Below are 25,089 nucleotides of genomic sequence, written 5' to 3'. Positions count from 1 at the left end.
CCCAGCACTAGACTGAGTGAGACAGCAGACATCAATCTTAGGCCTCATTCAGGCTGCCAAGAGTTTACGAACTCTGCAAACGTATCGCGCTGGCAACTATTGTATATTCCATTGCGATAATAGTAAGGTAAACTGTATAGACAAAGCATTCAAATAGAAAAGTAATCCCCCCTGAATGTGCTCCTGCATGCATGTGATTTGACAATGGATTGTCTTTCTCAATGACCCTGTGTTGTCTTGCTGGAGCCCTTTGCATTGACAGGCCAACTGCATCAACACAAATACCCCCATTTAAATCATTGAGAATGTTTTGTCACACAGAGCTAATATCTGTCTGACCATCACCTGAGACAAATGTCCTACTCAGTGTGTGATGGTCTGGTCATGATTCTGTCTTGAGTCCACAAACCCTCCTACAGAGAGCACAGAGACACCAATGAACCAGACCTGAGCCTGGAGTCAGACCCTGATGAGCACCTAAACCCGAGTCCGAATGCAGGGTAGACAGGTTCGGTGAATGTACAGTAGAAGGTGTGGAGGTGGATCAGTGTGTCAGAGCAGACTATGTAGAAGGACAGAATCCCAGCAGGACAGTCCACATACACTGCCACTCTGTTTGAGAAAGAGGCAGAGGGGACTTTGGTTTCTCTGTCATCGTGACAAACAAAGTAACTACCACTGGAGCAGTTTAGACTCCAGGAGTGATCATTCCTTCCAAACTTGCCGTCATCTTCATATCCTTTCCTTCTTATTCCTTTGTAAGTCACCGCTATGCGAACATCTCCTCTCCACTCCACCTCCCAGTAACAGCGACTAGTCAGGTCATTTTCACACAGTACCTGAGACCAAAAGTCAAATCTCTCTTCGTGATCAAGATATGGCTGCTCCTCTCTCACTATCAGCTTTTTGTTGTTGTTGGTCAGTTTGAGGTTTCTGTGTGCTGTGTTTGGGTCCAGTGTGAGTTCACAGGCATCTGATGGAGAGAACAAGACAACTTTATGTAAATCAACAATGACAGTTAATTAAACACTTACATTATTCTATTACATCTTACATTTCTTTCCCCTGTGGGTAGTGGAGGGATATGCATATTGGGTACAGTGTATATTGGACAGTCTTTTAGAGGGATTAATCATGCAAAGATGTACTTGAACTTGTGTTGATTGTGGTTAGGATTTGTGAGCACAGAAGTAAAATTTCTGTCTTCAGGTATTTCTTTGGATCCACATGAAATATCCCTTTAGGCCATGGCCATTATTTTACAATGTAAAATTAGCATCTGACAAGCATATCACTCATATCATCATTGGTTTAAACTGTTTCTCATGAATTAAAGTTAAAACACACTCACACTTTCTTATGCCAGGTCTCAGCCTCTGCACTCCCCCATGGTCCACCCTAGAGTAACAAACAAAACCAGAATCAGCTTCATACACTTCCACACATCCACAAGATAGCTTAAGATAACTTCATTGTCTGAAAAATGTAGCCTGGCTACAGAGGCTCCTCAAGGTTCAGTTGGGGACTTTCTTTTCTTTCTAAACACAAGGACCCTTAGTGCCGTCATACCAGACCATGGCTTCTACTGCTGCTATACTGACAAGACATCTATTCTTGTCATTTCTAACACTCATGTAGAGGTACACATCACTACTTGGCTGGTAGACATCTTGGAGTGGATGTCACAGCACCAACTGAAAGGGCATCTTACATCAAAATATGTCAGAACAAATTGTATTTCTAATTTGCATACTGTAGATTCCCTTAGTAAATCATGCATACAGTAGGGTTTTAAAGTATCTGTACGGTTGCCCTAAACGTTTTCTTAGTTGTCTGTTTGGGAGGGATGCATATACAGTCTTTAATCACATCTAGCGCTTCCTCTTACTGGGATTGAGTGTACTCATAAGTGCCTATGGACAAAAGTATCTATCATATGAATGTAATGTAATACTTGAGAGTGGCCAGTTTCAAGTGTGGATCCTGGTTCAGCAGCTGCACTCCTGAGTCTCCTGGATGATTGTAGCTCAGGTCCAGCTCCTTCAGATGGGAGGGGTTGGAGCTCAGGGCTGAGGCCAGAGAAGCACAGCCTTCCTTTGTGATCAGACATCCTGACAACCTGCATACAAACACAAACAATGCCACACCATCACTGTAAAACTGACTCCATGTTACCTTTCCATATTAAATAGGAACTTCTTTGTTCTTCTTTCTTCTTTTCTCTGATTAGGATTGGCTTTGTAAAGTGCTACAGTGTGTGTTGGTCGGGCAGCTTTGCTTGTGCTTGTGTTTCACTTCACTAACTCAGTCTTTACTTCTGGAGCCTCTGTTTTTTGTTTGTTGCATGAGTAATGTAGATAATTCTTGTTAATCATTTCCCTCATTGCCAGCATCTGCATCCAAATTTATATGACTTGAATACCTAAGAACCTTGATGGACTGACATTCAACATGTGTTATTTGTACCCTGTGATCCTACTTTTTGAAGCCTAGAGTTTTGAAAGTCTGGTTACATGACAGCAGATAGAAAAGTGCAAGTAAAATGAAGCATATACAGGATTGTGGTTGGAGCTAGAGTTGGGGTTAATGTTAAGATCCCTTTCAGAAGGATTAATAATGACAAGGTGTGCATGAAGGAGCAAATTGTAAAGCATAAAAGTCCATTTCTGTTTCATGTATTTCTTGGTTAAGATAAGTGTTGAAATGAGAAACTCTTTTTACTGACTATCGAGTCCTACACTTATCTACACTAACTTTGTTAACTGACTTGTTAACTATCCTACCTGCTACAGTAGCTAGCTAGTGTGCAAATACAAGGCCAGACATTGTGTCACTATCATACCACTCTTATATTAACTAAATGTTCGCAAGCTCAGCCGGCACAAATCTCTGGTGCGCATGCTCTACGGGCGCTGGAGGATTCTCAGCCTCTGGGTGACTGACTCACACAAACTCAAGACAGTAATAAGAGAGCAGACCTCCCATGTCTAATGTCAAGCCACCACAAATGTTTCTTTAAGGAAGAATAAAAGGATGACCATTAACTACACACACCTAAACTCCTGCATCAGTAAATCTCTTAAGTGTGACACTGCTGCCACGTTTAATGAAGGAAAGAACTGATTACATTTTTTTGAAAGCCTCAAAACTCTCCCGGTCTCCTTTTATACACAGCAGAATCCTCACCAGAGAGTTTTCAGTCCACAATGTGGACTCTCCAATCCAGCAGACAACAGCTTCACGCCTGAATCGTGCAGATCGTTGTTACTGACATCCAACTCTCTCAGACTAGAGAACTGGGAACTGAGAACTGAGGCCAAGACTTCACAACTTCTTCCTGACAGGTTACAGCCAATCAGCCTGAGGGGAAAGTTCAGACAGTCAATTCACATATTAAACACATAAAGTAGCTTGCATGTTCAGCTTTTAAATACAACATTCCTGACCTGAGAGTTTTCAGTGTACAGTGTGGACTATTCAGTCCAGCAGAGAGTTGTGTTACTGCAGAGTCCTGCAGACTGTTGTTACTCAAGTCAAGCTCTTTCAGATTGGATGACTGAGAACTGAGAATTGAGGACAGAGCTTCACAGCCTCTGTCTGACAGGTTACAGCCACTCAACCTGAAAATGAATCAGCAATACATAAGAAAATGTTTGCCAATATTTTTCGTTTCCCACAGAAAAGGTTACATTTATTTTGTCTATGTATGTGTATACGTACAAAGCTTTATTAGAAGCTTTGACCACTGGTAGCAGCCTCAGCAAAGCTTCCTCTGAAGCAGAGTATTTCTTCAGGTCAAACACTTTCAGATCTTTTTCTGATGACAACAAGATGTAGACCAGAGCTGACCACTGAGCAGGAGACAGCTTTTTTGTAGTGAGACTTCCCGATCTCAGGTACTGTTGAATTACCTCCACCAGAGAATGATCTCTTAGCTCACTCAGACAGTGGAAAAGATTGATGTTCTTCTCTGGAGAGGAAGTCTCCATAATTATCTTCTTGATGTACCTGCCTGTTTTTTCATTAATCTGTGAGCTACTTCCTGTCTGTGTCAACAGGCCTTGTAGGAGAATCTGATTGGTCTGCAGTGAAAGACCCAGGAGGAAGCGGAGGAACAAATCCAGATGTCCATTTGGACTCTGTAAGGCATTGTCCACAGCAGTGTGGTAGAAATGTGTCATGGCAGATTTCTCTTCTGTTGTTCCTGACTTCTGTGAGGTCGACATTGGATTTTCTTCCAGTAGATTGACTCCAGACTTGATGAATGTCAGATGGACATGAAGAGCAGCCAGAAACTCCTGGACACTCAGATGGACGAAGCAGAACACCTTGTCATGGTACAGCCCTCTCTCATTTTTAAAGACCTGTGTGAACACTCCTGAGCAAACTGAGGCTGCTCTGATATCGATGCCACACTCTTTCAGGTCTAATTCATAGAAGATCAGGTTGCCTTTCTGCAGCTGCTCAAAAGCCAGTTTTCCCAGAGACTCAATCATCTTCCTGCTCTCTGGACTCCAGTGTGGATCTGTCTCAGCTCCCCCATCATACTTGATGTTCTTCAGTTTGGCTTGAACCACCAGGAAGTGGATGTACATCTCAGTCAGGGTCTTGGGCAGCTCTCCTCTCTCTCTGCTTTTCAACACATCCTCCAGAACTGTAGCAGTGATCCAGCAGAAGACTGGGATGTGGCACATGATGTGGAGGCTTCGGGATGTCTTGATGTGGGAGATGATGGTGCTGGCCTGCTTCTTGTCTGTGAATCTATTCCTGAAGTACTCCTCCTTCTGTGGGTCAGTGAACCCTCTGACATCTGTCACCATGCTGACACACTCAGGAGGGATCTGATTGGCTGCTGCCGGTCGTGTGGTTATCCAGAGGCGAGCAGAGGGAATCAGTTTCCCCCTGATGAGGTTTGTCAGCAGCACATCCACTGAGGTGGACTCTGTAACATCAGTCAGGATCTCATTGTTGTGGAAGTCCAGAGGAAGTCGACACTCATCCAGACCGTCAAAGATGAACACAACCTGGAACTCTTCAAACCTGCAGATTCCTGCTTCTTTGGTTTCAGTAAAGAAGAGGTGAACAAGTTCCACTAAGCTGTACTTTTTCTCTTTCAGCACATTCAGCTCTCTGAAAGTGAATGGAAATATGAACAATATGTCCTGGTTGGCTTTGCCTTCAGCCCAGTCCAGAGTGAACTTCTGTGTTAAGACTGTTTTCCCAATGCCAGCCACTCCCTTTGTCATCACTTTTCTGATTGGTTCATCTCTTCCAGGTGAGGCTTTAAAGATTTCTTCTTGTCTGATTGTTGTTTCTGGTCTGTCTGGTTTCCAGGATGCTGTTTCAATCTGTGTGACCTCATGTTCATCATTGACCTCTGCAGTCCCTCCCTCTGTGATGTAGAGCGGTGTGTAGATCTCATTCAGAAGGGTTGGGTTTCCTGCTTTAGCGATCCCCTCAAACAGACACTGGAACTTCTTCTTCAGGTTACGCTTGAGTTTATGTCGACACTCTGCAGCACGAGTTCCTGAATGAACAAATAACAAATTAAATCAATGAGTGGATCCTTCAGAAAGTTTAGAAATCTGAACATATAAGTGTGTCTGTAACCTCCATTGGTTTTATTCAGCTCATCAGTGGAGGACATACAGCCTCTGATCTGATGCAGATGTGTGCAGCATATTTACAGCAGAGTTTAAAATGTCACTCCCCTGATACCCCATTAAACTGATATCTGCATTGGGAGATGCAGAGTGCAGCCTTTCTTTTCTCTTTTATATTTTTGGTTCTTTGGTCAAGCATTTGGTGATTTTTTTTGTCCCTGATGTGTGCGTCTACCACACATCTTTTTAAAATATAAACGTCTCTCATGTTGCCTCCATTTCCTCTCCATCATGTTAAATCTGTTAAAATCCTCTTACTGCTCTGCAGACGCTCAGCCAGCTCCTCCTGCTTCATTCTCCTCAGGAAGTGCACTGTGATCTTCAGCAATGCCTCTCTGCTGCTCCTCCTCAGCTCTTCCTCCTCATCGTCCAACACATCCTCATCCTCACTCTGACTCTCTAAGCATTCTGGGTAATCTGGTCTCAGACCTTTCTGCAGTCTCTTCAACGCTTTCTTCACAAAAGTGACAATGTTCTCCTCCAGCAGCTGGAACAGAAAGATAAAGTGAACATTTAATTTAAACTGGTAGAACACAACATGTGATTCATGTGTCAGTCTGAAGGCCTGCTGGTCTAAACAGAGCAGCATGGACACTGTTAGGACCTGAATGCTACTTTAGTATTGCATTTGGGGTTGATGGAGTTAATACTAAAATGTGTTTCTGTACATTTACACACCATAAATATGGAGTCCAGCTGTGTTTGATGCTGCTGTGCAGACTGATAACTGTGAACCTCTGAGCTCTGCTGCTGAACTCTGTGGAGAAAACATCACATTTAAGAACATTTAACTCAAATCTGCACGCAACTTATTAAAGATGTTCTGCCATGCTAAATAAACAAATCCATCTTTAAACCCAATAGGTTGTTCCATAGACCCATCACTCTTCATGGACACACAGCTGGGTTCAGGATTTAACTTACTTTATTTTATTTGTTTATTTGTCAGGGACAGTGCATATTAATAAACATTTCTGTAAATATGCCAGAATTTACGGTGGATGGGAAGTGCAAAACAACATTACAAAATGTTTAACACTATTACAAAGTTTGAGACAAATTTACATTTTGGAAAACATCTTTAAAGGGAAAGTACCAAAATACTGGACGTCACGTGGAAGTGATAAAGTGAGCGGCCACATTCTGTACCAGTACACCAGTATGTTTACTCAGCTGTTAAAAAAACTATAGGCATATATACGTATATATATCTATGAAATAAACTAGCTGCTACTCTCACGCTGTGTACTGAACTGAGTTTTCTTCGGGTTAGGGTCTCGACACTTTTTCAACTCGTTTCTTATTGACTCTACAGCACCACCTGGTGGTGGAATTTATATAATGCTTCACTCATGAATGAACCAACTGCGATGCGAATTAAACCATTAAATGAACCGAGGGCTAGTTTTTTAATCTGATGTCCCTGGCCAGGTGTGAGTTGGCAGCCTAAAATCAAGAAACAACTTTAAAACATTGTAAGATGAGTCAGTTACAATAAATATAAAACACAGAGTGACATGTAGAACACAATAAAAAGCAGAGCAAACTATGACTGAACAAAGCTACAAACAAACAGTTACAGAACAGCTTCACAGGAGCAGATATAAGCAAGAACAAATGTGAGCAAAAATGGATGTAAACAGATATGCGCAAGAATCAACACAAGCAGCAGGACAACAATAACACAACAGGGCAATTTAACTGCATAAATGGAGACAGACATAAGAAAAACAAGTGTAAGAAACATGATCTTACACTTGAACACACACTGAGTCAGGTCAAGCAACAAGACAAATTAAAGCCGCAAGCGGTGATGGCAGGCCCTCGCTCACCCATGCCACCGCGGGGCCTGAGGCATGGCGGGGCTGTGGTGTGAAGCAGAAAGTGAGAAAAAACCTGGAAGGAGGCCAAAAATGCAATGTTTCGTTCATCCAGTAGGGGGCAGTCACAGGTAGTTACACATATGGTCTGGTGTGGTCTGGTGTGTTCAGGGCGGCCACTCATCAGTCATGTGAAGTTGGGAGTGAATTGGACAAAGCATGAAGGAGTTATGAGAGGTTGATGGTTCATCCACCAGGGGGCAGTAATGGGATGCATGCAGGTGTGTTCAGGGTCAGTCCCTCATCACACATGTGAAGTTTCGTGGAAATCGGACAATGTTGATGCAAAAAATGGCACTTCCTGTTTCCACTAGGGGGCGACATGAGCGACACCCCTATCAGATGGAAGAGGTCTCCACCCTGGACCTGTGTATCAATTTTCATGATGATACGAGTTCAATAAAGCCATCAAAAAGCCAAACGTATTTTCATGGCGAGGAATTGATGGTAGCCACACCCCCACAGGGCCGCCATTACTCGTAGCTTCACAGTGTTCATAATGTAGCTTCACCAACTGGTTCTGCATGTTTTAGAAGTGGAATGAAGTTGATGGGGTCAACTATGTATTTTTCATGAATTTAAGTTCACTTCCTGTTACCACCGGGTGGCGCTATGAGTTACGTGGGAAGTTAATATATAGGGACGTTCAGGGCGGAGCCATCATCATGTCCAGCAAGTTTGAAGCTGATTGGATGAAGTATGTGGGCGTGAGAGCCACTCGTATGTACATGGCGAGCACGCCAAAGTTAGTTGAGCCCTGGCAGACACGCCCTCTGACCTACGGATGCGCAGAGCACAACTTAAGCTCAACTAGGTCTGGAGATGTTGCGTACCTAATTTGAACTTGATCGGGCGAACGCTGTGGGAGGAGTTAATTTTAGGCGGGAAAAATCAAAACCAAAATGGCCGACTTCCTGTTGGGTTGAGGTCATGAGGTCAAGAGGCTTTTTTGCATATGTGGGTATAATACGTATGTGTACCGAATTTTGTGAGCATAGGACAAAGTTAGCAAAATTCCCTATGGGCATTTTTGGACTTTGTAGGGGGCGCTATTCCGCCATTCTGCGTCGCCCCATGTGCGACCACCCAAAAATATCGAATTTCGGATGAGGCCGGACGTCCGTGCAAAAGTATAAGCATTTTCGCATTTGGGAAAGGGGCGAAATTGGGGCACGAAATGTCAGAAGAATAATAATAATAATAATAATAAACATTACAATTTCAATATAGCATTTTTCCCCAGGGGTCTTCCATACCACATGATTACTTGATTACTTGATTACTTTGGGGTCACTTGCACTTTGGGGTCACTTGCACGTTGGGGCATGAACGAATTTCAATAGGGCTTTCGCCAGGCGACTTGTAGTCGCCGCTCGGGCCCTAATTAACAGCATAAACAAAGACAGACTAGCAGGAACAAGTAAAAAGAGATTCAAGCGACAGTACAGCTGTTTCAGCAAAAGGGGAAATTCTTTGATGAGTACATCCAGACTAGTGCTGACAGAATTAGAGATTTATGAGCCATGTTCTCAATTGTCTAAAAAAAGACCTGTAAGTGGGACAGTCCCTGATGTGGACTGGTACAGCATTCCATTCATGTGCTTCTTTGATTGAGAAGGCAGATTGACTGAAAGCAGATTTTCTCAGTGGGATAATGCGGTTTCCTCTTGTGACTCCTTTGGTGATCTGAATTGAATTTACTCGCTGCCGAACAAAGCTACTGAGTGGAGGAGGAGTGAGACCATGAATAAATGGTGGCATAAATGAGGCATATGTTTGCTCTGATGGAGCCATAGCCAATAGTGTGTGAGTGTGCAAATGAATGGGTGAATGAGACGGACATTGTATAGTTCTTTGAAGGAGTAATGCAATCTTAAGACCATGCACTACCAGGACTTCAATGACATCAAAGTCACAGATATATTATATATTGCAGATATTGATGTGCAATCAGAGAGGAAACTGAGATGCTGAGAAGTAGTGGACATTTTTACTGAGGATGAGGCTCTGATGCAGATGGTAGGGATAGATTGTGCAGGATTTTTCAGTTTCTGTACCATTCACAATGACTAGGCCCAAAGAGACAGACTCCATATAGTTCTGCAGGAATAGTGGTCAGGCATTGATGATTTAGCTGGAATTGGAAGCTGTCATGAAGGCCGTTTCCACTGCAGGAACTTTGGGGTAATTTTACGTGGAGACCAGCGGCCGAGAAGACAGTGACATGACGTTCCTGTAAAGTTCCGGCCTACTAAATTTGACAAGGAGCTTCCTTAATGGAAACAAGACTGGTGTGGGATCTGCCAGCACCTTACATTCATGTTCCAGGCTGTGTATGATGTGTTTTTACAGTCTGTCCAACTTTCATTCTGGAAGCAGATGTGAGGCATCAGTGTGACTCCTTTGTCCAAGTCAGGAAACCTTGGAGCACATCTTGAGCAGCTGCATTTATTGTGAAGCATGTGAAGTATGAGGACTAAATTAACATTTACATTTATGCATTTGGTAGACATGTTTGTGTAAAGAGATGTACAGATTAGGTACAATAAAGTTAGATAGTAGATCAACCAGTTATATTTTCCACCTTACACAAGTTCCACAAGGTTGCAGGTACATGAAATAACACATACAATAAGCATACAGTAAAGGATAGAGAGTGAATTATAGAGAATGAATTAAAGAGAGAAAAAAGGTTTGAGTGACTTCTTTCAGGAGGCACAATAAATTGCTCTGTTCGACAACAGACCATGAAGCTCTGGACCAGGAAATAAATCCTCTTCTCAAGATCATCAGATAATAACAAACTTCAGTTTTACATTCTTACCTTCCATCAGCAGGTTGTTCATCTTTAAAGTCATCAAAGCGACCAATAGACCAGTCACTCTTCATGGATGCACAGCTGGATTCAGGAGAGTCTGTTTTCTGCTGCTGCATCCTGATACAAACAAAGGAGTGACAAAAAGCATGTGTTAACTTCAGATTTATTTTGACATTTCAACTGTTGGTCAATCCTGCATTTATTTGAAGAGAGAAAGGTTAGCCCTAGTGGAGCACAAAGCAACCTTAACCTCCAAAACTATGAACTGTAGAACTGAATACAGCTGAGATCCATTAGTTGCTACAAGAGATTTGATCCCTGAAGCATCGAGTACAAGAGAGAAAATGAGGATCAGGGGGTTTATTCACCCAAGCAGCCAATGTACCAACTGTACATAATATATACATAACATATTAATAATATTAATTAATATGAATTGATTCCTCTTGTCAGGAGCATCAGATAATACCAAACTTCAGTTTTACAATCTTACCTTTCATCAGCAGGTTGTCCATCTTTAAACTCAACAAGATGACCCATAGACCGGTCACTCTTCATGGACACACAGCTGGGTTCAGGAGAGTCTGCTCTCTGCTGCTGGATCCTGATACAAACAAAGGAGTGACAAAAAGCATGTAGTTAACGGATATCAGATGTGACAGTGAGTGTGAATAATGATGGTGGAGTGATGTGAGTGGAGAACAGTGATGGACAGTTAGAGATCCTCATCTCACCTCTGAGCTTTGGTCTGGCTGTCATGTTCCCCACACAGAGAGCTTTTAGAGGGATGGACTCCCTCCTCTTTGTCCTCACACTGATCCATAGCAGAGAAACAGCTGCTGGGAGAGCTGCACTCACTCACTACAACAAGGTTTCATCACAGGACACATTAGTTCTCATTCATCTCTCTAACATGTAACAAATACTGTAGAAAACAGTGAAGCAGCACCTCCTCCCATCAGACACACTGAGCAGGTCCATCTGAGGACTCTGCAGCCTCTGGGACAGTTCACAACATGGACTGTAAAAGAGCTTTCAGTCAAAACAAGTCTGTCTCAGTGTTGGAAGATGGTTGTGTTTTGGATCAAAATGCACCACTGCCAAGTTGATTCAAGCTGTGAAACCAGTTCTGACACTCCCTGCACTTTTATTTTCATTTTTTTAATAGCTCAGATTATTTTCAAAGTGCTGTTGGTTCAACTTGAGAATCATTAACAAGAATACAAGGAAATCATTTTCAAACTGCTCTCCTTTAACTCATGAAACAAATAATCAAGAATCAAAATTCTCTGTACCTGAAGAACCTGAAGAATTCAATAAATATAGTGAAACAGACAATCATCATCCAGAAACATTTCTACTGTCCAGTCAAACAGTGATTCAACACAATGTGAAACTTTCCACCTCCATGTTTAGAGGAAACATCAGGAGAGAAGAAGCTGCTCATTCTCCCTCGTCAGTCCTGCTGTCTGTGTGCATTTGATCTGAGGACGCTGTCACATCCTCATAACTGCAGAGTCCATGCCTAAAAAACATCAGAGTGACGTCAAAACCCGTCTAACCTGTGGCAGAAACCCAGTCAGATATCACACATCATATGATGTAGTTCTACCATCTGTCCACTAGATGGTGACAACTGAACATCTAATGAGGTAAAGATAAACACAGCTGCTCTTTCAATGTCATTGCAATTCTACACTCTGTCTTTCAGACCTACTTTTGTGCAACCTGCCTCCTCTCCATCAGCACCAATTATCTTCTGACTGATTTTTTCCCCCCTAGCCAACTCATAAGCTGTTCACCATCTAATTAAAAAAAAAAACCCTTTTGCTGTTGCTTCCTAGGATTTAAGGTAAAACAAGGTGGAAACAGCTGAGAAAACGGCAAATTGTTCTCCTGCTGAACAAGATTATCATTCACCCACTGACCATTGCTGCTCTTTTATAAATGAAATGGAAAATCTTACAGGCAATAATAAGGCTGCAGTCTGTATAACCACAGTGGGGGTCGGAGGTATGAATGTTCAGAAATCGTTGAATTTTATTTTAGCACCTTATGGTCTTCAGAAAATAGTTATTAACAGTATAAAAACTCAAACGGTCCATCAGACCGTTGCAGTGACGCAGAGAGGATGTTCCGTTTTTATTGATCTTTATTGCACTCTTGCCTTGATGACATCCAGTCTCAGAATATGAGAAAATGGGTCATTTTTTTGTTTCTGTTTGCCAGTGATTTTATCTTGTATTATTCTTAATATGAAAAGAAAATCAAACCATTTTAAAATTTCTGCTCATCCCAAATTTGAAGCAGGAAAAATTAAAAACAGCTTGTATTTCAATTTAATCTTTTGTATTTTAAAACGAAAGACAAGTAACCACTCGTTTTTTGGGTGGATTAAATTGAATTAGTCTTCTTGTTTTTTTAATCTAGAAGGTTTTATTGCACTTACAGTAACATAAAGAGTGCAGTTGTCACCTCCATTTTTCACCACTTCGCTTTCTCACGTCGAACCAACCAAAACCAACATAGTAACATTGCTGTTGTGTGGTTTTAAACAGCACGCAGGTGTTTCCGATTCAGAGGTTTGAGACTGAGCTGCAGGGTTGAGTGGAGGCTCGGGCGTCGAAGTGGGGGAGGGGAGGGGGGGGGGGGGGGTTGGAATGGTGTACCAGGGCTCCAAGCACGGGAGGGGGGCTGGGCTTTTGTTTCAATATATCAGTTATAAAAAACGACGTCATTAATATTAAAATAAAATAAAAGTTGCTATGAAAGTTCAATAATAAGGTTGCTTTAATCAAATTAAGACTGTCTGAGACTAACTGCACCCCCTTGCAAAAATTCAAAATGGTTCATTCCGCCTGGTAGGACTCGCTAACGGTTGTTGAACGACTCATTCCTACACAATGCTCTATGCAGCAACATGTCTCTCTCTCTGTGTCAGGTGTGGCGAGAGAGTGTGTGAACTGCTTGAAATGCGTGAGACTGCTTTGAATGGAGACAACCCATTAACACATCCAAGCTCACCAAAATCAATAGCCCTCTTAGATGAATGCTAAATAGACTTATAACAGTTATTATAAAATGCTATTTGTAACTATTGTAGCAGCCTACTCATTTTAAAACATGCTTAGCAGTTATTATTGATAATATTGATGCTGATAATAATTTAAAAATCTAGTTAATGGCATAAGTAACCTAGCACATAATACAGCAAATGTCCATTACCCGTTAGCAAATCTAAATCTTACCTTTTCAATCAAAAGTCCCTGTCAGAAACAGTGGCAGAAAAGTGAATCAGCTACTCCATTCTCCTGTACTGCAGACTTGAGTGGAGGTCATAATGACTATTGAGTCATGTTTTGTTTTTGGATGTAGAATTTTGTTGCTGTTTATTGTTTATTAAGGATCCAGAGTTTAACATCATCACGTCACAGCAATGTTAAGCCATGTGTGGCATTACGGAAACCTGTTTACATTTCTTTTGAAAGTAAAATCTGACTGACTGGTGAGTCTTGTGTGGTTGTATATTATTGTAAAGTAGCCTTAGCAATTTTTTGAACTGATCCTGTCAGCGCTGGAACTGACCTGGACCAAGCACACATCCTCCCTTACCAAGAAAGCCCACCAGCGACTGCACTTCTGCACCGGCTGAGGAAAACGCACTTTCCCCCTCCCATCCTCACCTCCTTCTACAAGGGCACGGTGGAGAGCATACTGCATACTACTTTCACACCCATCAAGGAAATTGCACAATTGCCGCTAACTGTCAAAAGCCACCAAGATCATCGCAGCTCACCACAACCACGGACTGTTCACCCTTCTCCCCTTAGGCAGACAGTACCGCTCCACCTGTAGCAGAACAGCCAGGTTCTGCAACAGCTTCTTCCCAACTGCAATAAGACTTTTGAACTGTCTCTAATCTAATCAATAATTAAATCAATTTCTGCCTGTTGGTGAGTTGCTGGTGATTATGGGCTCAGACTATCACCTGGACCACCTGCAGCAGGGAGCTCCATTGCTGCTGTTTGTTACTGGGTCATTAAAATAACCTTCACATAACACACTTTCCACATATTCACCATGAAAACTAACAAATTAAAGCACACAAACTCACAACAGACACACACAACACACTCAATCTAACCTGTAAACAGCACAGAAACAAAGTGTTGTGCATGAAACTGAAGCATAAAAACAGGAGAAAAACTGTGAAATGAGAAACATGTTAGCACAGTGCTTACCAGCAGTAGTATTGTTAGAGCGCTGATGATCTTAACCGCTAGCAGAGAGCTGAACTCTTCTCAACAAAAGCAGCAGCTTCACTTTCTGCATTTTACACTTTTTTACAGCAAAGTAGTTCTGAAAACTGTAACTTACCAAAGCTTCACACGGAGAAAACACCTGCGTCACAACTGAGAAGGAAATGAAAGTAAAAAAACTGCTGCAACAGGAAATGAGTTGGGGGTGACTTACAAGGGAGCCAGGAAGAGCTTGGCTCCCCTTAATAAGACATGATCTCCCCAGAAAATAATTTGAGGATGGGGGGGGGGGGGGGGGGGGTGCATGACTCACACAAGACTACTATTCATCACTAATTCACTCTAATAAAGATACAGTGAATCGGTTGTCAGAATTTTAGAGAATAACAATACTTAATAAGCGATTTAGTTTTTGTTTAAAGGAACTCACATTATAATGTTGAGCTCACACTGTTTTTTGATTTATTGTTTCAGTAGGTCATGCTGTTATGTCTTGTCATTTGCCAGTTATTCTACTGAATTGGTTTCTTACTGACTTCCTTTTGTGTCATATTTCTCATTATGTTCAGAATTTGTACAACAATACAATAATGAATAAATAAATAAATAATAATAATACAATACATAGTCGAAATAATACTTAACTGACAAGGCTAGTGCTGGTTTACATGTGTAAAACAAATCAGATTGACAGTTTTGTGTACTTCTTTGGGGGGACGCAGACATTGGGCGAGAGGCCTAGATTGCATGTTTTTGGTCTGTGGGAGTAACCAGAGAGAACCCCCGCAGGCATGAAACCTCCACACATAATGAATAAGAAAAATTAACCAACATTAAAAGTAGAAATAAACACGCACTTGATTAAAACAAGGTGTTTTGAGTTTACTATGAAAAGATGCAACTCATAGGACATTCAGCCCCACTAAACATTGCACTAGCATCTCAGACCACTACAAATGTGTATTGTGTGTCATTTACTAAATAAAGCTTGGGGGGGGACAAAAGCAGCATCTCAATACGTGGCTGACAAAACTGTCATACTAGACAGTGGTCATCAAATATAGATCAAGTTTTGTAACTCCATTTCCTATTTCTAGCCCAAACCTGCCAACAGTCCTGTTTTCCCTGTTTTCTCCCATATTTCAAAGCCTTCTTCCAGCACCCTCCCGTTTTGTGCTACTCAGAGAATACTACTGTAATCTGCCTGGCCCTCAATCTTTATTATGAATAATAAAGTACAGGGCTGAGTGTTGTATATTGCAACCTTTTAAGATATCCACACTTATATTCAATAAACACTTACTGACCACTTCATCATATGGCAATGGCAATTTTATTTATATAGCACATGTCATTACAAGTAGGCTCAATGTGCTTTACATAGGAAAAACTTAATATAAAAATATAGACATCAACATGAGAACATAGTTATATGAGAAATATAAGAATATAAGCATGAGTGAAATGCTGTAACTGAATCAATCCACAGTGTCATGTTATTTTACACTTGTTGGCTACTTCTCTCTATTTTATGTGCAAATGCAGGCTGAGCAGAGACTAGGGACATTAAGTTTGCTATCAGGTCAAAAGAGCATGCAACAGGTCAAGCTAGTGAAGTTTAGAGCGCCCTCTATTGCATCACTAGGAAAACTACTAAAAATGTTTCAAAACAGGTCATAACAGCTTGGATAGAACTTTTCACCCAACTTTCAAATGAATATTCAAATTTAGAATAAAAAGGTGACAGTCCTAGCAGAGACCTTCTGAGGGGTAGGTGCTCAAGAGCACATGGAACAAGATTTTAAAACATCAACACAATTTATTACATAACTTGTCGACTTTTAGTTTAGATTAGCATGAAAACAATGAAGTATAAGATATCTGACACCTTGAACACACAAGAGTGGCAAAAAGCGGCCTGTGGCTAGTTGCCATGCAATCTCGATGTAAACCAACGGCGGCCAAACTTCGCTGCCACCGCCGCCGTCTGCAGCTGAGTGCGGTGAGAGAAAACCTACAGCCAATCAATACACAGAGTTGTCTGACATGTCGAAGTATGTTTCAATAAATGTATTAATTCCATTTAATAATGTAAGATAAACCTATTGTGACTGTTTCTGCACATTACATAGACGACTGTACAACAACTTGTTGTGATGCACTCATATGGCGCATATGGCGCTTTTCCACTACACAGTTCCAGCACGAATCGACTCGACTCGACTTGTTTTTTTTTGCGTTTCCACTAGGGATAGTACCTGGTACCTGGTACTTTTTTAGTACCTGCTCTGCCGAGGTTCCAAGCGAGCCAAGCCGACTAAATGTGACGTCAACAGACTGCCGGCCACTGATTGGTCAGAAGAGTTGTCGCTGGAAGAGTCATGAGCCATCCCACACAAGAATCAAACCCGGCATTTTTAAATTACACCATCGCCTCCATGGCCTCCATTGTTTATGTGTTTGTGTCGCGTATAAAACGAAGTCACGGCAGTTTCGCAGAGCTGTGCTATGACGACCCCGCCCACGTTGAGTAGGTACTTTTTTGTAATGGAAAAGGTCGTCCCTGATACCAAACCGAGTCAAGTCAAGTCGAGCCGAGTAGTGCTAGAACTGTACAGTGGAAAAGCGCCAATAGACAGGCAACGCAGCGCCTTTTACTCCTAAAATACACCAGAGCAACAGCAAGAGTGTCGCTCCATGGTACAAATAATCTCTTATCAAGGATTTATATTATTTAGAAGAATTCATTTTCCATTGAAAAAAAAAAGATTAGTGAGATGACATCTCTTTGGCAACCTATCTTACTTAAGAGAACATTAGACTTGTCGGCAATGTATTTGGTTCACATCGGTAGTTTATTACTATGGCACACAGAATGACAGAAATGAAAGGTAAAAGCTTTCCGCCTCTCTTTGGTGTTCAGAGCGTGAGGAGGACAGCAGGAGTTCATCCTTCTGTGCTGTCCTCTAACTGCTTCTCACTGACTGTCCTTTCCCCTCTTATCTAACCTGCAGGTGTCGCTGCTGAAGCATTTTATTCAGAATTTCAATAATGGATTTATGAGAGAGAAAAATATTTTTTATATGCCACTGAGATTTGACAAGAAGATTAGACTTTTTTCCACTATATTTTAATACCCCTCTCTCCTATCAGAAATAGAAAAGGAGCGACCTCTAGTTCTATAGACCACCACACAGGAAAGACTCTCCCTCCTACAGATCACACAGAGACAATGAGGAACCAGACCAGACTGCAAACCCAGCATTCAGGGGCTGAGTGAATGTGGTTTTGAAGGTGTGGAGGTGGGTCAGTGTGTCAGAGGAGACTCTGTAGAAGGACAGAGTGCCAGCAGGACAGTCCAGATACACTCCTACTCTGTCAGAGACAGAGGAGGAGAAGGAGGAAGAAGAGGAGGAGGAGGAGGAGGAGGAGGAGGAGGACATTGATATTCCTGTCTTATTGTGCCAGACACAGTAAACACCATCCTCAGAGCAGTACAGACTCCAGGACTGATCATTCCTTCCAAACTCACAGTCATCTCTGCCTCCTTTCCTGCTGATTCCTCTGTAGCTCACTGATACAGAAAGTCTTCCTCTTCTCTCGACCTCCCAGTAACAGCGACCAGTCAGAACGTTTCCACACAGCAGCGATCAAATCTGTCTGGATGATCAGGATATGACTGATCCTCCTCCACGTGTGTCACCTTCCTGTTGTTGTCAGACAGTTTGAGTTTTCTGTTTACTGTGTTTGGGTCCAGTTCCAGTTCACAGGCATCTGATGGAGAGAACAAGACACAATTAAACCATTCAAAATTAAACCTCCATAAAATCCACTGAGGAAGGCACACGATTGAAAGCTTCGAAAAACCACAGTAAGTCAACCTTGTGATGAGAATTTTTTGTCAAACTTAAATTTAAACCTCATTCCTGATGTGTCTGATGTTTGTCTAAATGTAAATTCAACACTTCCGTTAGAACATTAACAGTCAACAGTTTTGACACTTTTGGCAAGCCTCCATGCCTCTCTTCTCTCTGTCAGAGAAGGAGATGTTGGAAGGCTGTATTCAGCCACAGGTGGTGCTAGCTGAAGAAAGCCCAGTGCTGAGCATGTCCATGAACACTATGTTAGGCATGATGTAGTAATAAAAATATCTCTCATTGGTACCATTTTTCTTGGATAAGTCAGTGCAGAAAAAGGGTTAGGGTTAGCGTGAGCATCATTATATCTTCACACAGGAATAATGCCTTACACCCACACACTGACCAGAGCAAGAACGCTTCATGTCTGCTGAGTGTCACCACACTCTCCCGCTGTTCACCCTATTAAGAACCAGCATATACAGCTTGCTACCTGGGTTATTTTAGCACAGCCAGCAATGCTACACCCTCTTTAGAGAGTAACGTCCCAGGCCCACTCATGGACAGGGGACAGGAGACACCAAGTCTGCTCTGCTCCTGTCGGTTTCTGTGGGAAATATGTAGGATGATTGAAGAACTGACAAAATCTGACACTTCCATTTATGGATGACTTGGCGGCAGAGGGCCACAGCGTCTTTGCTGCCCCCCCCAACCTGACCAACTGTCCTCCTGACCATCCATCTGAGTGGATAGACAAAACACAGACTGGGTCATTCTCTCCAGTTCTGCTGTGTTCCTCCTCCGTTCTTGGGCATCAAAAAGATAAATCTATCCTCCCAAGAGGTGGTGTCTGACCTTCAGAGGAAAACAGACATATCTACCTTCTTGAACTTCAGATACTTACTCTAGTTCAGGGGAGACACATGATGATGGTGAGAACAGACAACCATACCATGGTTGCCTAAATAAATAGGAAGGAATTATAAAGTAGTACGAGGGCTGCAGCGACCTGTAACCTGAAGCCAGTCAGGCTCAGTGAGTCTGATTGTTGCAACAGGGCAAACATTCAGCAGGCTCTGCTTACTGTACCCACATAGTAGAGTCGCCTGTGTGAGATAGAACGAAACTTAACAATATCGTAACCCTAGTTCTTTAGTTCTGGAGCTCTCTATGCGTGGACTCTGCCACTCCTATGCTGTCTCCTGAAGCAGTTTAGGATAGTGAGAGCTGTGTAGGTGCATCCTGATTGGCTGGCTACGTACATGCAGATTTCACTTGGCAATTGTGTGTGTGATTGGAAGAAAGTATTACCTATATAGTCTAGTAGAGTTCTTATAGAACTACTATAACAATATCATGACTATCATTTTTTAATAGGGATGCTCGATATTGACTTTTCTACCGATATCCGATTTCCGATATTCCCCAACTCTTCATTTCCAATACCGATATCACCCGATACCGATATTTGCAGGCTTTTTACACCAAAACTGTTACTGGTAACAACATAACATATCTCCTACTGTTGAATTAACACATTATGCCTAATTTTACTGTAATGCCCCACTGGATGCAAACATAAATGCAACATGGCTTTCCACATGTAAACACTGTCTGTGCAAAATAAGAGAACAACTTCAACTTAAGTTATGGAAAAAAGTGCCAATATATCACTGCCATATTTATTATGCTGCTTTGCAGTAATTTACTATCCGTAGGAAACACTTGGAAATAGTTCCAAACCACAGACATAAGCCCCGTTTCTGGACGCGGGACCTTTTATAGGAATGTCCTCTCACTCGCTCCTCTCAGCTGACCCAGATAGGACCCAGATAGGACCCAGATAGGACCAACCGGACTCTGACGGTGACGTCACAGAGGCGACTCGCCGAAAGCATAACAGAGAAAATGACAACGAGGAGGTAAACCTCATTTCTGTTTGTGTGTTCGTGTACATGGCGGTGGACGCTATGAACTTGTTAGCCACGGTTAGAGACCCACGAGTCTAGCGTGTTGTTGTTAAACGTCATCAAGCGCGCGCCGGTAAACCTCCCATGCTGCGTTCATGCAGGCTCGGAAATGCTGAAGCCTACAGAACAAATATCGGTTATAAAAACCTGATACCGATACTCCACAATATTACATTTTTAAGTAATTATCGGCCGATAATATCGGAGGGCCGATAATATCGGACATCCCTATTTTTTAAGCTAGACTCTGCAAAAACACAGGGTTCTTAAAGTGAAAAAATGTGTGGAGATCAGCAATGCAAAAGTAGCAAGCAAAAAGTTTCACCCTCACTGAAAATAATTACAAAACGATGTCCGAGGATGCTAAAATGTACTCTGTATCATTCGGGCCTTAGTTTCCTGTTGGCTCCACTCTATTTATTACTTATGTTGGATCACTGTGATCAGCAAGTAGAGTTTGTCAGTATTTCAATGACTGACTGAATTCTTACATCTTTCCAGCCACACTGTCATAAAACAGAAGCTAAATCCTGAATACAACCCAATACCCAATATAGTCCAACAGTCTAATGCAGCATGTGTAGCTGTGAATTCAACTGAAAACTTACACTTTCTCAGACCAGGTTTCAGTGTCTGCGGTCCACCATGGTCAAACCTGAAGGAAGAGACAAAGTCAATCAACTTTGTACACCTTCTCTTACATCCATCATTAAACATGAACCAGAGTCCCTCAGTTAGTCAGAGTCTTTGTCCTTCTGTCCATACCTGAGAGCGTCCAGTTTCCATCCAGCAGACAGCACCTTCTCTGCTAATTCTCCTAGATGATTGTATCTCAGGTCCAGCTCTCTCAGATGGGAGGGGTTGGAGCTCAGAGTTAAGGCCAGAGAAGCACAGCCTTCCTCTGTGATCAGACATCCTGACAGACTGAACACACAGATGATGAGTTTAAGATTGAATCCTGTTTTTACTTTGACAGAAGAAATGCCTTTACATGTATGGCTCCAAAGCATATTTAAAAGGTGCTAAGAAGATCAGCTTTACTGATGGTTTATGTTTGTTCATATTTGTCATTCCAGTGATTTACTGATGTAATTTAATTAGCAAATTTAGCGTCATATTTCTGATTTCATTTAATTTGTAGTATTTTCCAAAAAAAAGTTAAATCTAAATAAAACCATGTGCAACATTTCCTGAGCAGGTCCGCTTGATATAATCACCTGCATGTAGAGGAAATTACCCTTATTCTGTGTTGTGTGTTTCTGGGGCTCAAGAGGTTCAATCCCTTGGCAAAATATTGAACCCCAAAACAGCTCCCAAAGGCTGTGCCATTGGTATGTGGGCAATGTATGTGTGCATGATTAGAAACAGGTTAGCAGCTTGCATGGCAGCCTCTCCCATCAGTTTATAAATGTGTGTGACTAGCAAGGTGCTTTGTAAGTGCAGCTGATTTACCATAACACTCCTTTTTTTTCTGTATGTCCACCAAGTCTTCAATTAACATTAAATGACATATACATACTGTATATTCTGACTCACATTTTAGCATGAACAGAATTTAACTTATTTGATACTTGATATTTCAAACTCGGGGGTAGGGGGAGGGTGGGGCATTGTTTTATAATAATACAATTAACCTGAGAGTTTCCAGTTTGCAGTCTGGACTTTCCAGTCCAACAGACAGCATCTTCACCCCTGAATTCTGCAGGTTGTTGTTACTCAGGTCCAGATCTCTCAGACTGGTGGACTGGAAGCAGAGAATAGTCGATTAATCGATTAGTCTGAAACTTAATTGGCAACTATTTTGATAATCAAATATTTGTTTTGAGTCATTTTTAAAGAGAAAAATGTTAAAAATTCTCTTGTTCCTGCTTCTCAAAGGTAGTTTTTTTCAACATATTTGGGTTTTGGATTGTTGGTTGGTCCCAATGACGATTTAGAGGATTTATCTTGGGGTTTTGGGAAACAGACATGGACATTTTTTATGATTTTCGGACATTTAACATATCAATAGTCTAATAGATTAATTGAGAAAATGATTGTCTGATAAATCAAATTTGAAAATAATGGTTGGTTGCAGGCCTAAAATGTTCCAACTGTTGGTCGAGCAAAAATAAGACAATTTAGGTTGCAACTTTGGGAAATGGTCATCAACACTTCTCCTTCTGGACCAAACTACTTACCAATTAATCCAGAAAGTAATTGATAGATTAATACAAAAGGAAAATAATCATGAGTTGCAGCCTTGGTGGAGAGGAACTCAATCAAAGTGTCGTTTACTGACCAACATCAGTGTTTTTGGTTCGTGGTCTGCCGGTCTTGTGTCGTAGTGCTGGGGGTCGGTGCAGTGTGAGGTATTAAATATTCACTAAATACTTCACCATTGTCTGGCAGAGCTAATTAATAATTGATTAAATGCAAAAAATGCTTGTCTTTTTTTTAAAATGAATTACAAGATAACTAATGTGTGTGTGCTACACAACCCTCACAGCTAGGATCTATATATCTGTTTCCTTTCACCTGTTTTTATACAAATTTTAAGGATGCACCAATAAACCACATTAGTTTAACACCACAAATGTAATGAAAAGATGTTGGAAAACTGCACTATGAAAGGAAATAGCTCCTTTGATAGGTGTTTCACTGACAGTGTGCCAGACTGTTTCGTCAGATTCACAGATACCAGGAACGGTCACTCCCCTCCGCAAGACTCTGCAAACTAAATTGTCCCTGTCCACTTCCAAAAAAATTCCCCACAAAATTCCCCTGAAAACTACCTGAGGGAATCATGTTTATCTTTCCTCCTACACCCAATTACAGAGACAAGGAGTCTTGTTTAAATAACTGTTAAGAAATCAAAATGACTTAAGTGGATGCAAACGCACTGATAGCAGCTGCTGTATTGGAGCAGAGTTGTCTTAGAGCAGGGGTGTCAAACATGCGGCCCACGGGCCAGAACCGGCCCACCGAGGAGTGCAATCCGGCCCACTTTCCTTCCTCTCTTCTTTCTCTTCCTTCCATCCTTTCTTGCATCTGTCCTTGCTCCCTTTCTGCCTTTCATCTTTCTTTCCTATCTTCTTTTCCTCCCTCCCTTCCTTCCATCTTTCTTTCCTGTCTTCTTTTCCTCCCTTCCTTCCTTCCTTCCTTCCTTCTGTCCTTGCTCCCTTTCTTCCTTCCTTCCATCTTTCCTTCCTCCCTTCCTTCCTTCCTTCCTTCCTTCCATATTTTTAATGATCCGGCCCACATGAGATCTAATTGGTGTGTATGTGGCCCTTGAATGAAAATGAGTTTGACACCTCTGTCTTAGAGTGAAGAAAGGAAAACTCCAGGAACACGCTTCAAATTCTCATTAAATAAGAGATTGCATTGAGTTACAGAAGCTAGTGGAACAGAGGCTAGACAGGAAGTGATGTCGCTAGGATCTGCAGTTCTTGCAATAGTTTTCACATTTACTAGGGTGCACATTGTTGCTCCGATTTTCACTAAACTGATGCATCAACATGTTGTCACGCTTTAACCCTCCTGTTGTCCTCGAGTCAAGGAAGGAAGGGAGGAAGGAAAGGAGGGAAGAAGGAAGGAAGGGAGGGAAGAGGGAAGGAAGGGAGGAAGGAAGGAAAGAAGGAAAGTAAAGAAGGAAGGGAGGAAGAAGGAAGGAAGGAAGGAAGGATGGAGGAAAGAAGGAAAGGTAGGAACGAAGGAAAGTAGGAGGGAGGGAGGAAAGAAGGAAGGAGGGAGGGAGGGAGAAAGGAAAAGAGGAAGGGAGGAAGGAAGGAAAGAAGGACAGAGGAAAGAAGGAAGGGAGGAAGGTAGGGGGAGGAAAGAAAGAGAAAAGGAGGGAGGGAGGGAGGAAAGAAGGAAGGAAGGAAGGAAAGGAAGGGAGGAGGGAAGGAAGGAAGGACAGAAGGATGGTAGAAAAGGGGGATGGAGGAATGAAAGAAGGAAGGGAGCAAGGAAAGGAAGGAAGGAAGGCAGGAAGGAAAAAAGGAGGGGAAGGAAGGAAGGACAGAAGGATGGAAGAAAGGGGGATGGAGGAAGGAAAGAAGGAAGGGAGGAAAGAGAGAGGAAGGAAAGAAATAGAGAAGGAGGGAGGAAGGACAGATGGAAGGAAGGGAGGAAAGAAGGAACAGTTAAAACAGACGGGGTCAATTTGGCCCGGGAGGACGACATGAAGGTTAGGATACTCAGTGTGAGTGATTATCGGAAAAACATAGTGATTGTTTTAGTTTTTTGTTCACTTAAACGTTACACATTGTGTACAGGAGCATTGATGTTTGATCGTGGAGGAGGCAGACGTCATCGTATCCACTGAGTTTCAGTATTTTTCACTTTAGTAGAATGTTTTTCATGCCTGGTTTTAATGTTAGTTTCAGTTTCAGTCAGATTTAATATCTCCGGTCATCATTCTCCAATCACGTCAAACCACAGACAGAAACATATTATTACACAACATGTTATTAATGCACTTTGGCAGCACGCTCACATCCGCCCACATATTTAAACACACTGTATTGTCCTCCTCACATGCAGAAATTCACTGCACACAAAGCTCACAGCACACATTTGAATTCACGCTTTCGTCCATCTCAGAGTGCCTGTCGGTTTTTTTGACCGCAAAATCAACTGAGTGTGAACTCTTCTTCCTACA

The 25,089-nt window shown here is 42.0% G+C and overlaps 2 protein-coding genes across 2 annotated transcripts in view; both read right to left on the bottom strand.

Moving 5' to 3' along the window:
• Positions 1-10,445, bottom strand: part of LOC133978948 (NLR family CARD domain-containing protein 3-like) — a 31,082-nt gene extending 20,637 nt beyond the window's left edge. Inside the window, exons 1-8 of the mRNA XM_062417350.1 lie at positions 10,368-10,445; positions 6,342-6,420; positions 5,922-6,150; positions 3,721-5,512; positions 3,447-3,620; positions 3,187-3,360; positions 1,955-2,119; positions 1,352-1,398 (exon numbers count right to left, since the gene is read on the bottom strand). Coding sequence (XP_062273334.1) covers positions 1,352-1,398; positions 1,955-2,119; positions 3,187-3,360; positions 3,447-3,620; positions 3,721-5,512; positions 5,922-6,150; positions 6,342-6,420; positions 10,368-10,432 — 2,725 coding nt within the window. The 5' untranslated portion in view covers positions 10,433-10,445. The remainder of the gene's footprint in view (positions 1-1,351; positions 1,399-1,954; positions 2,120-3,186; positions 3,361-3,446; positions 3,621-3,720; positions 5,513-5,921; positions 6,151-6,341; positions 6,421-10,367) is intronic.
• LOC133977638 (uncharacterized) overlaps positions 1-25,089 on the bottom strand; it is a 90,894-nt gene that overhangs the window by 37,762 nt on the left and 28,043 nt on the right. Inside the window, 3 exon segments of the mRNA XM_062415898.1 lie at positions 10,855-10,965; positions 21,213-21,371; positions 22,082-22,177. Of these exon segments, the coding sequence (XP_062271882.1) occupies positions 10,855-10,965; positions 21,213-21,371; positions 22,082-22,177 (366 nt within the window).

The sequence above is a fragment of the Scomber scombrus genome, chromosome 1 (assembly GCF_963691925.1).
Source record: "Scomber scombrus chromosome 1, fScoSco1.1, whole genome shotgun sequence".
NCBI classification, from domain to species: Eukaryota; Metazoa; Chordata; class Actinopteri; order Scombriformes; family Scombridae; genus Scomber; species Scomber scombrus.
This window is presented reverse-complemented; position numbering and strand designations above follow the sequence as displayed.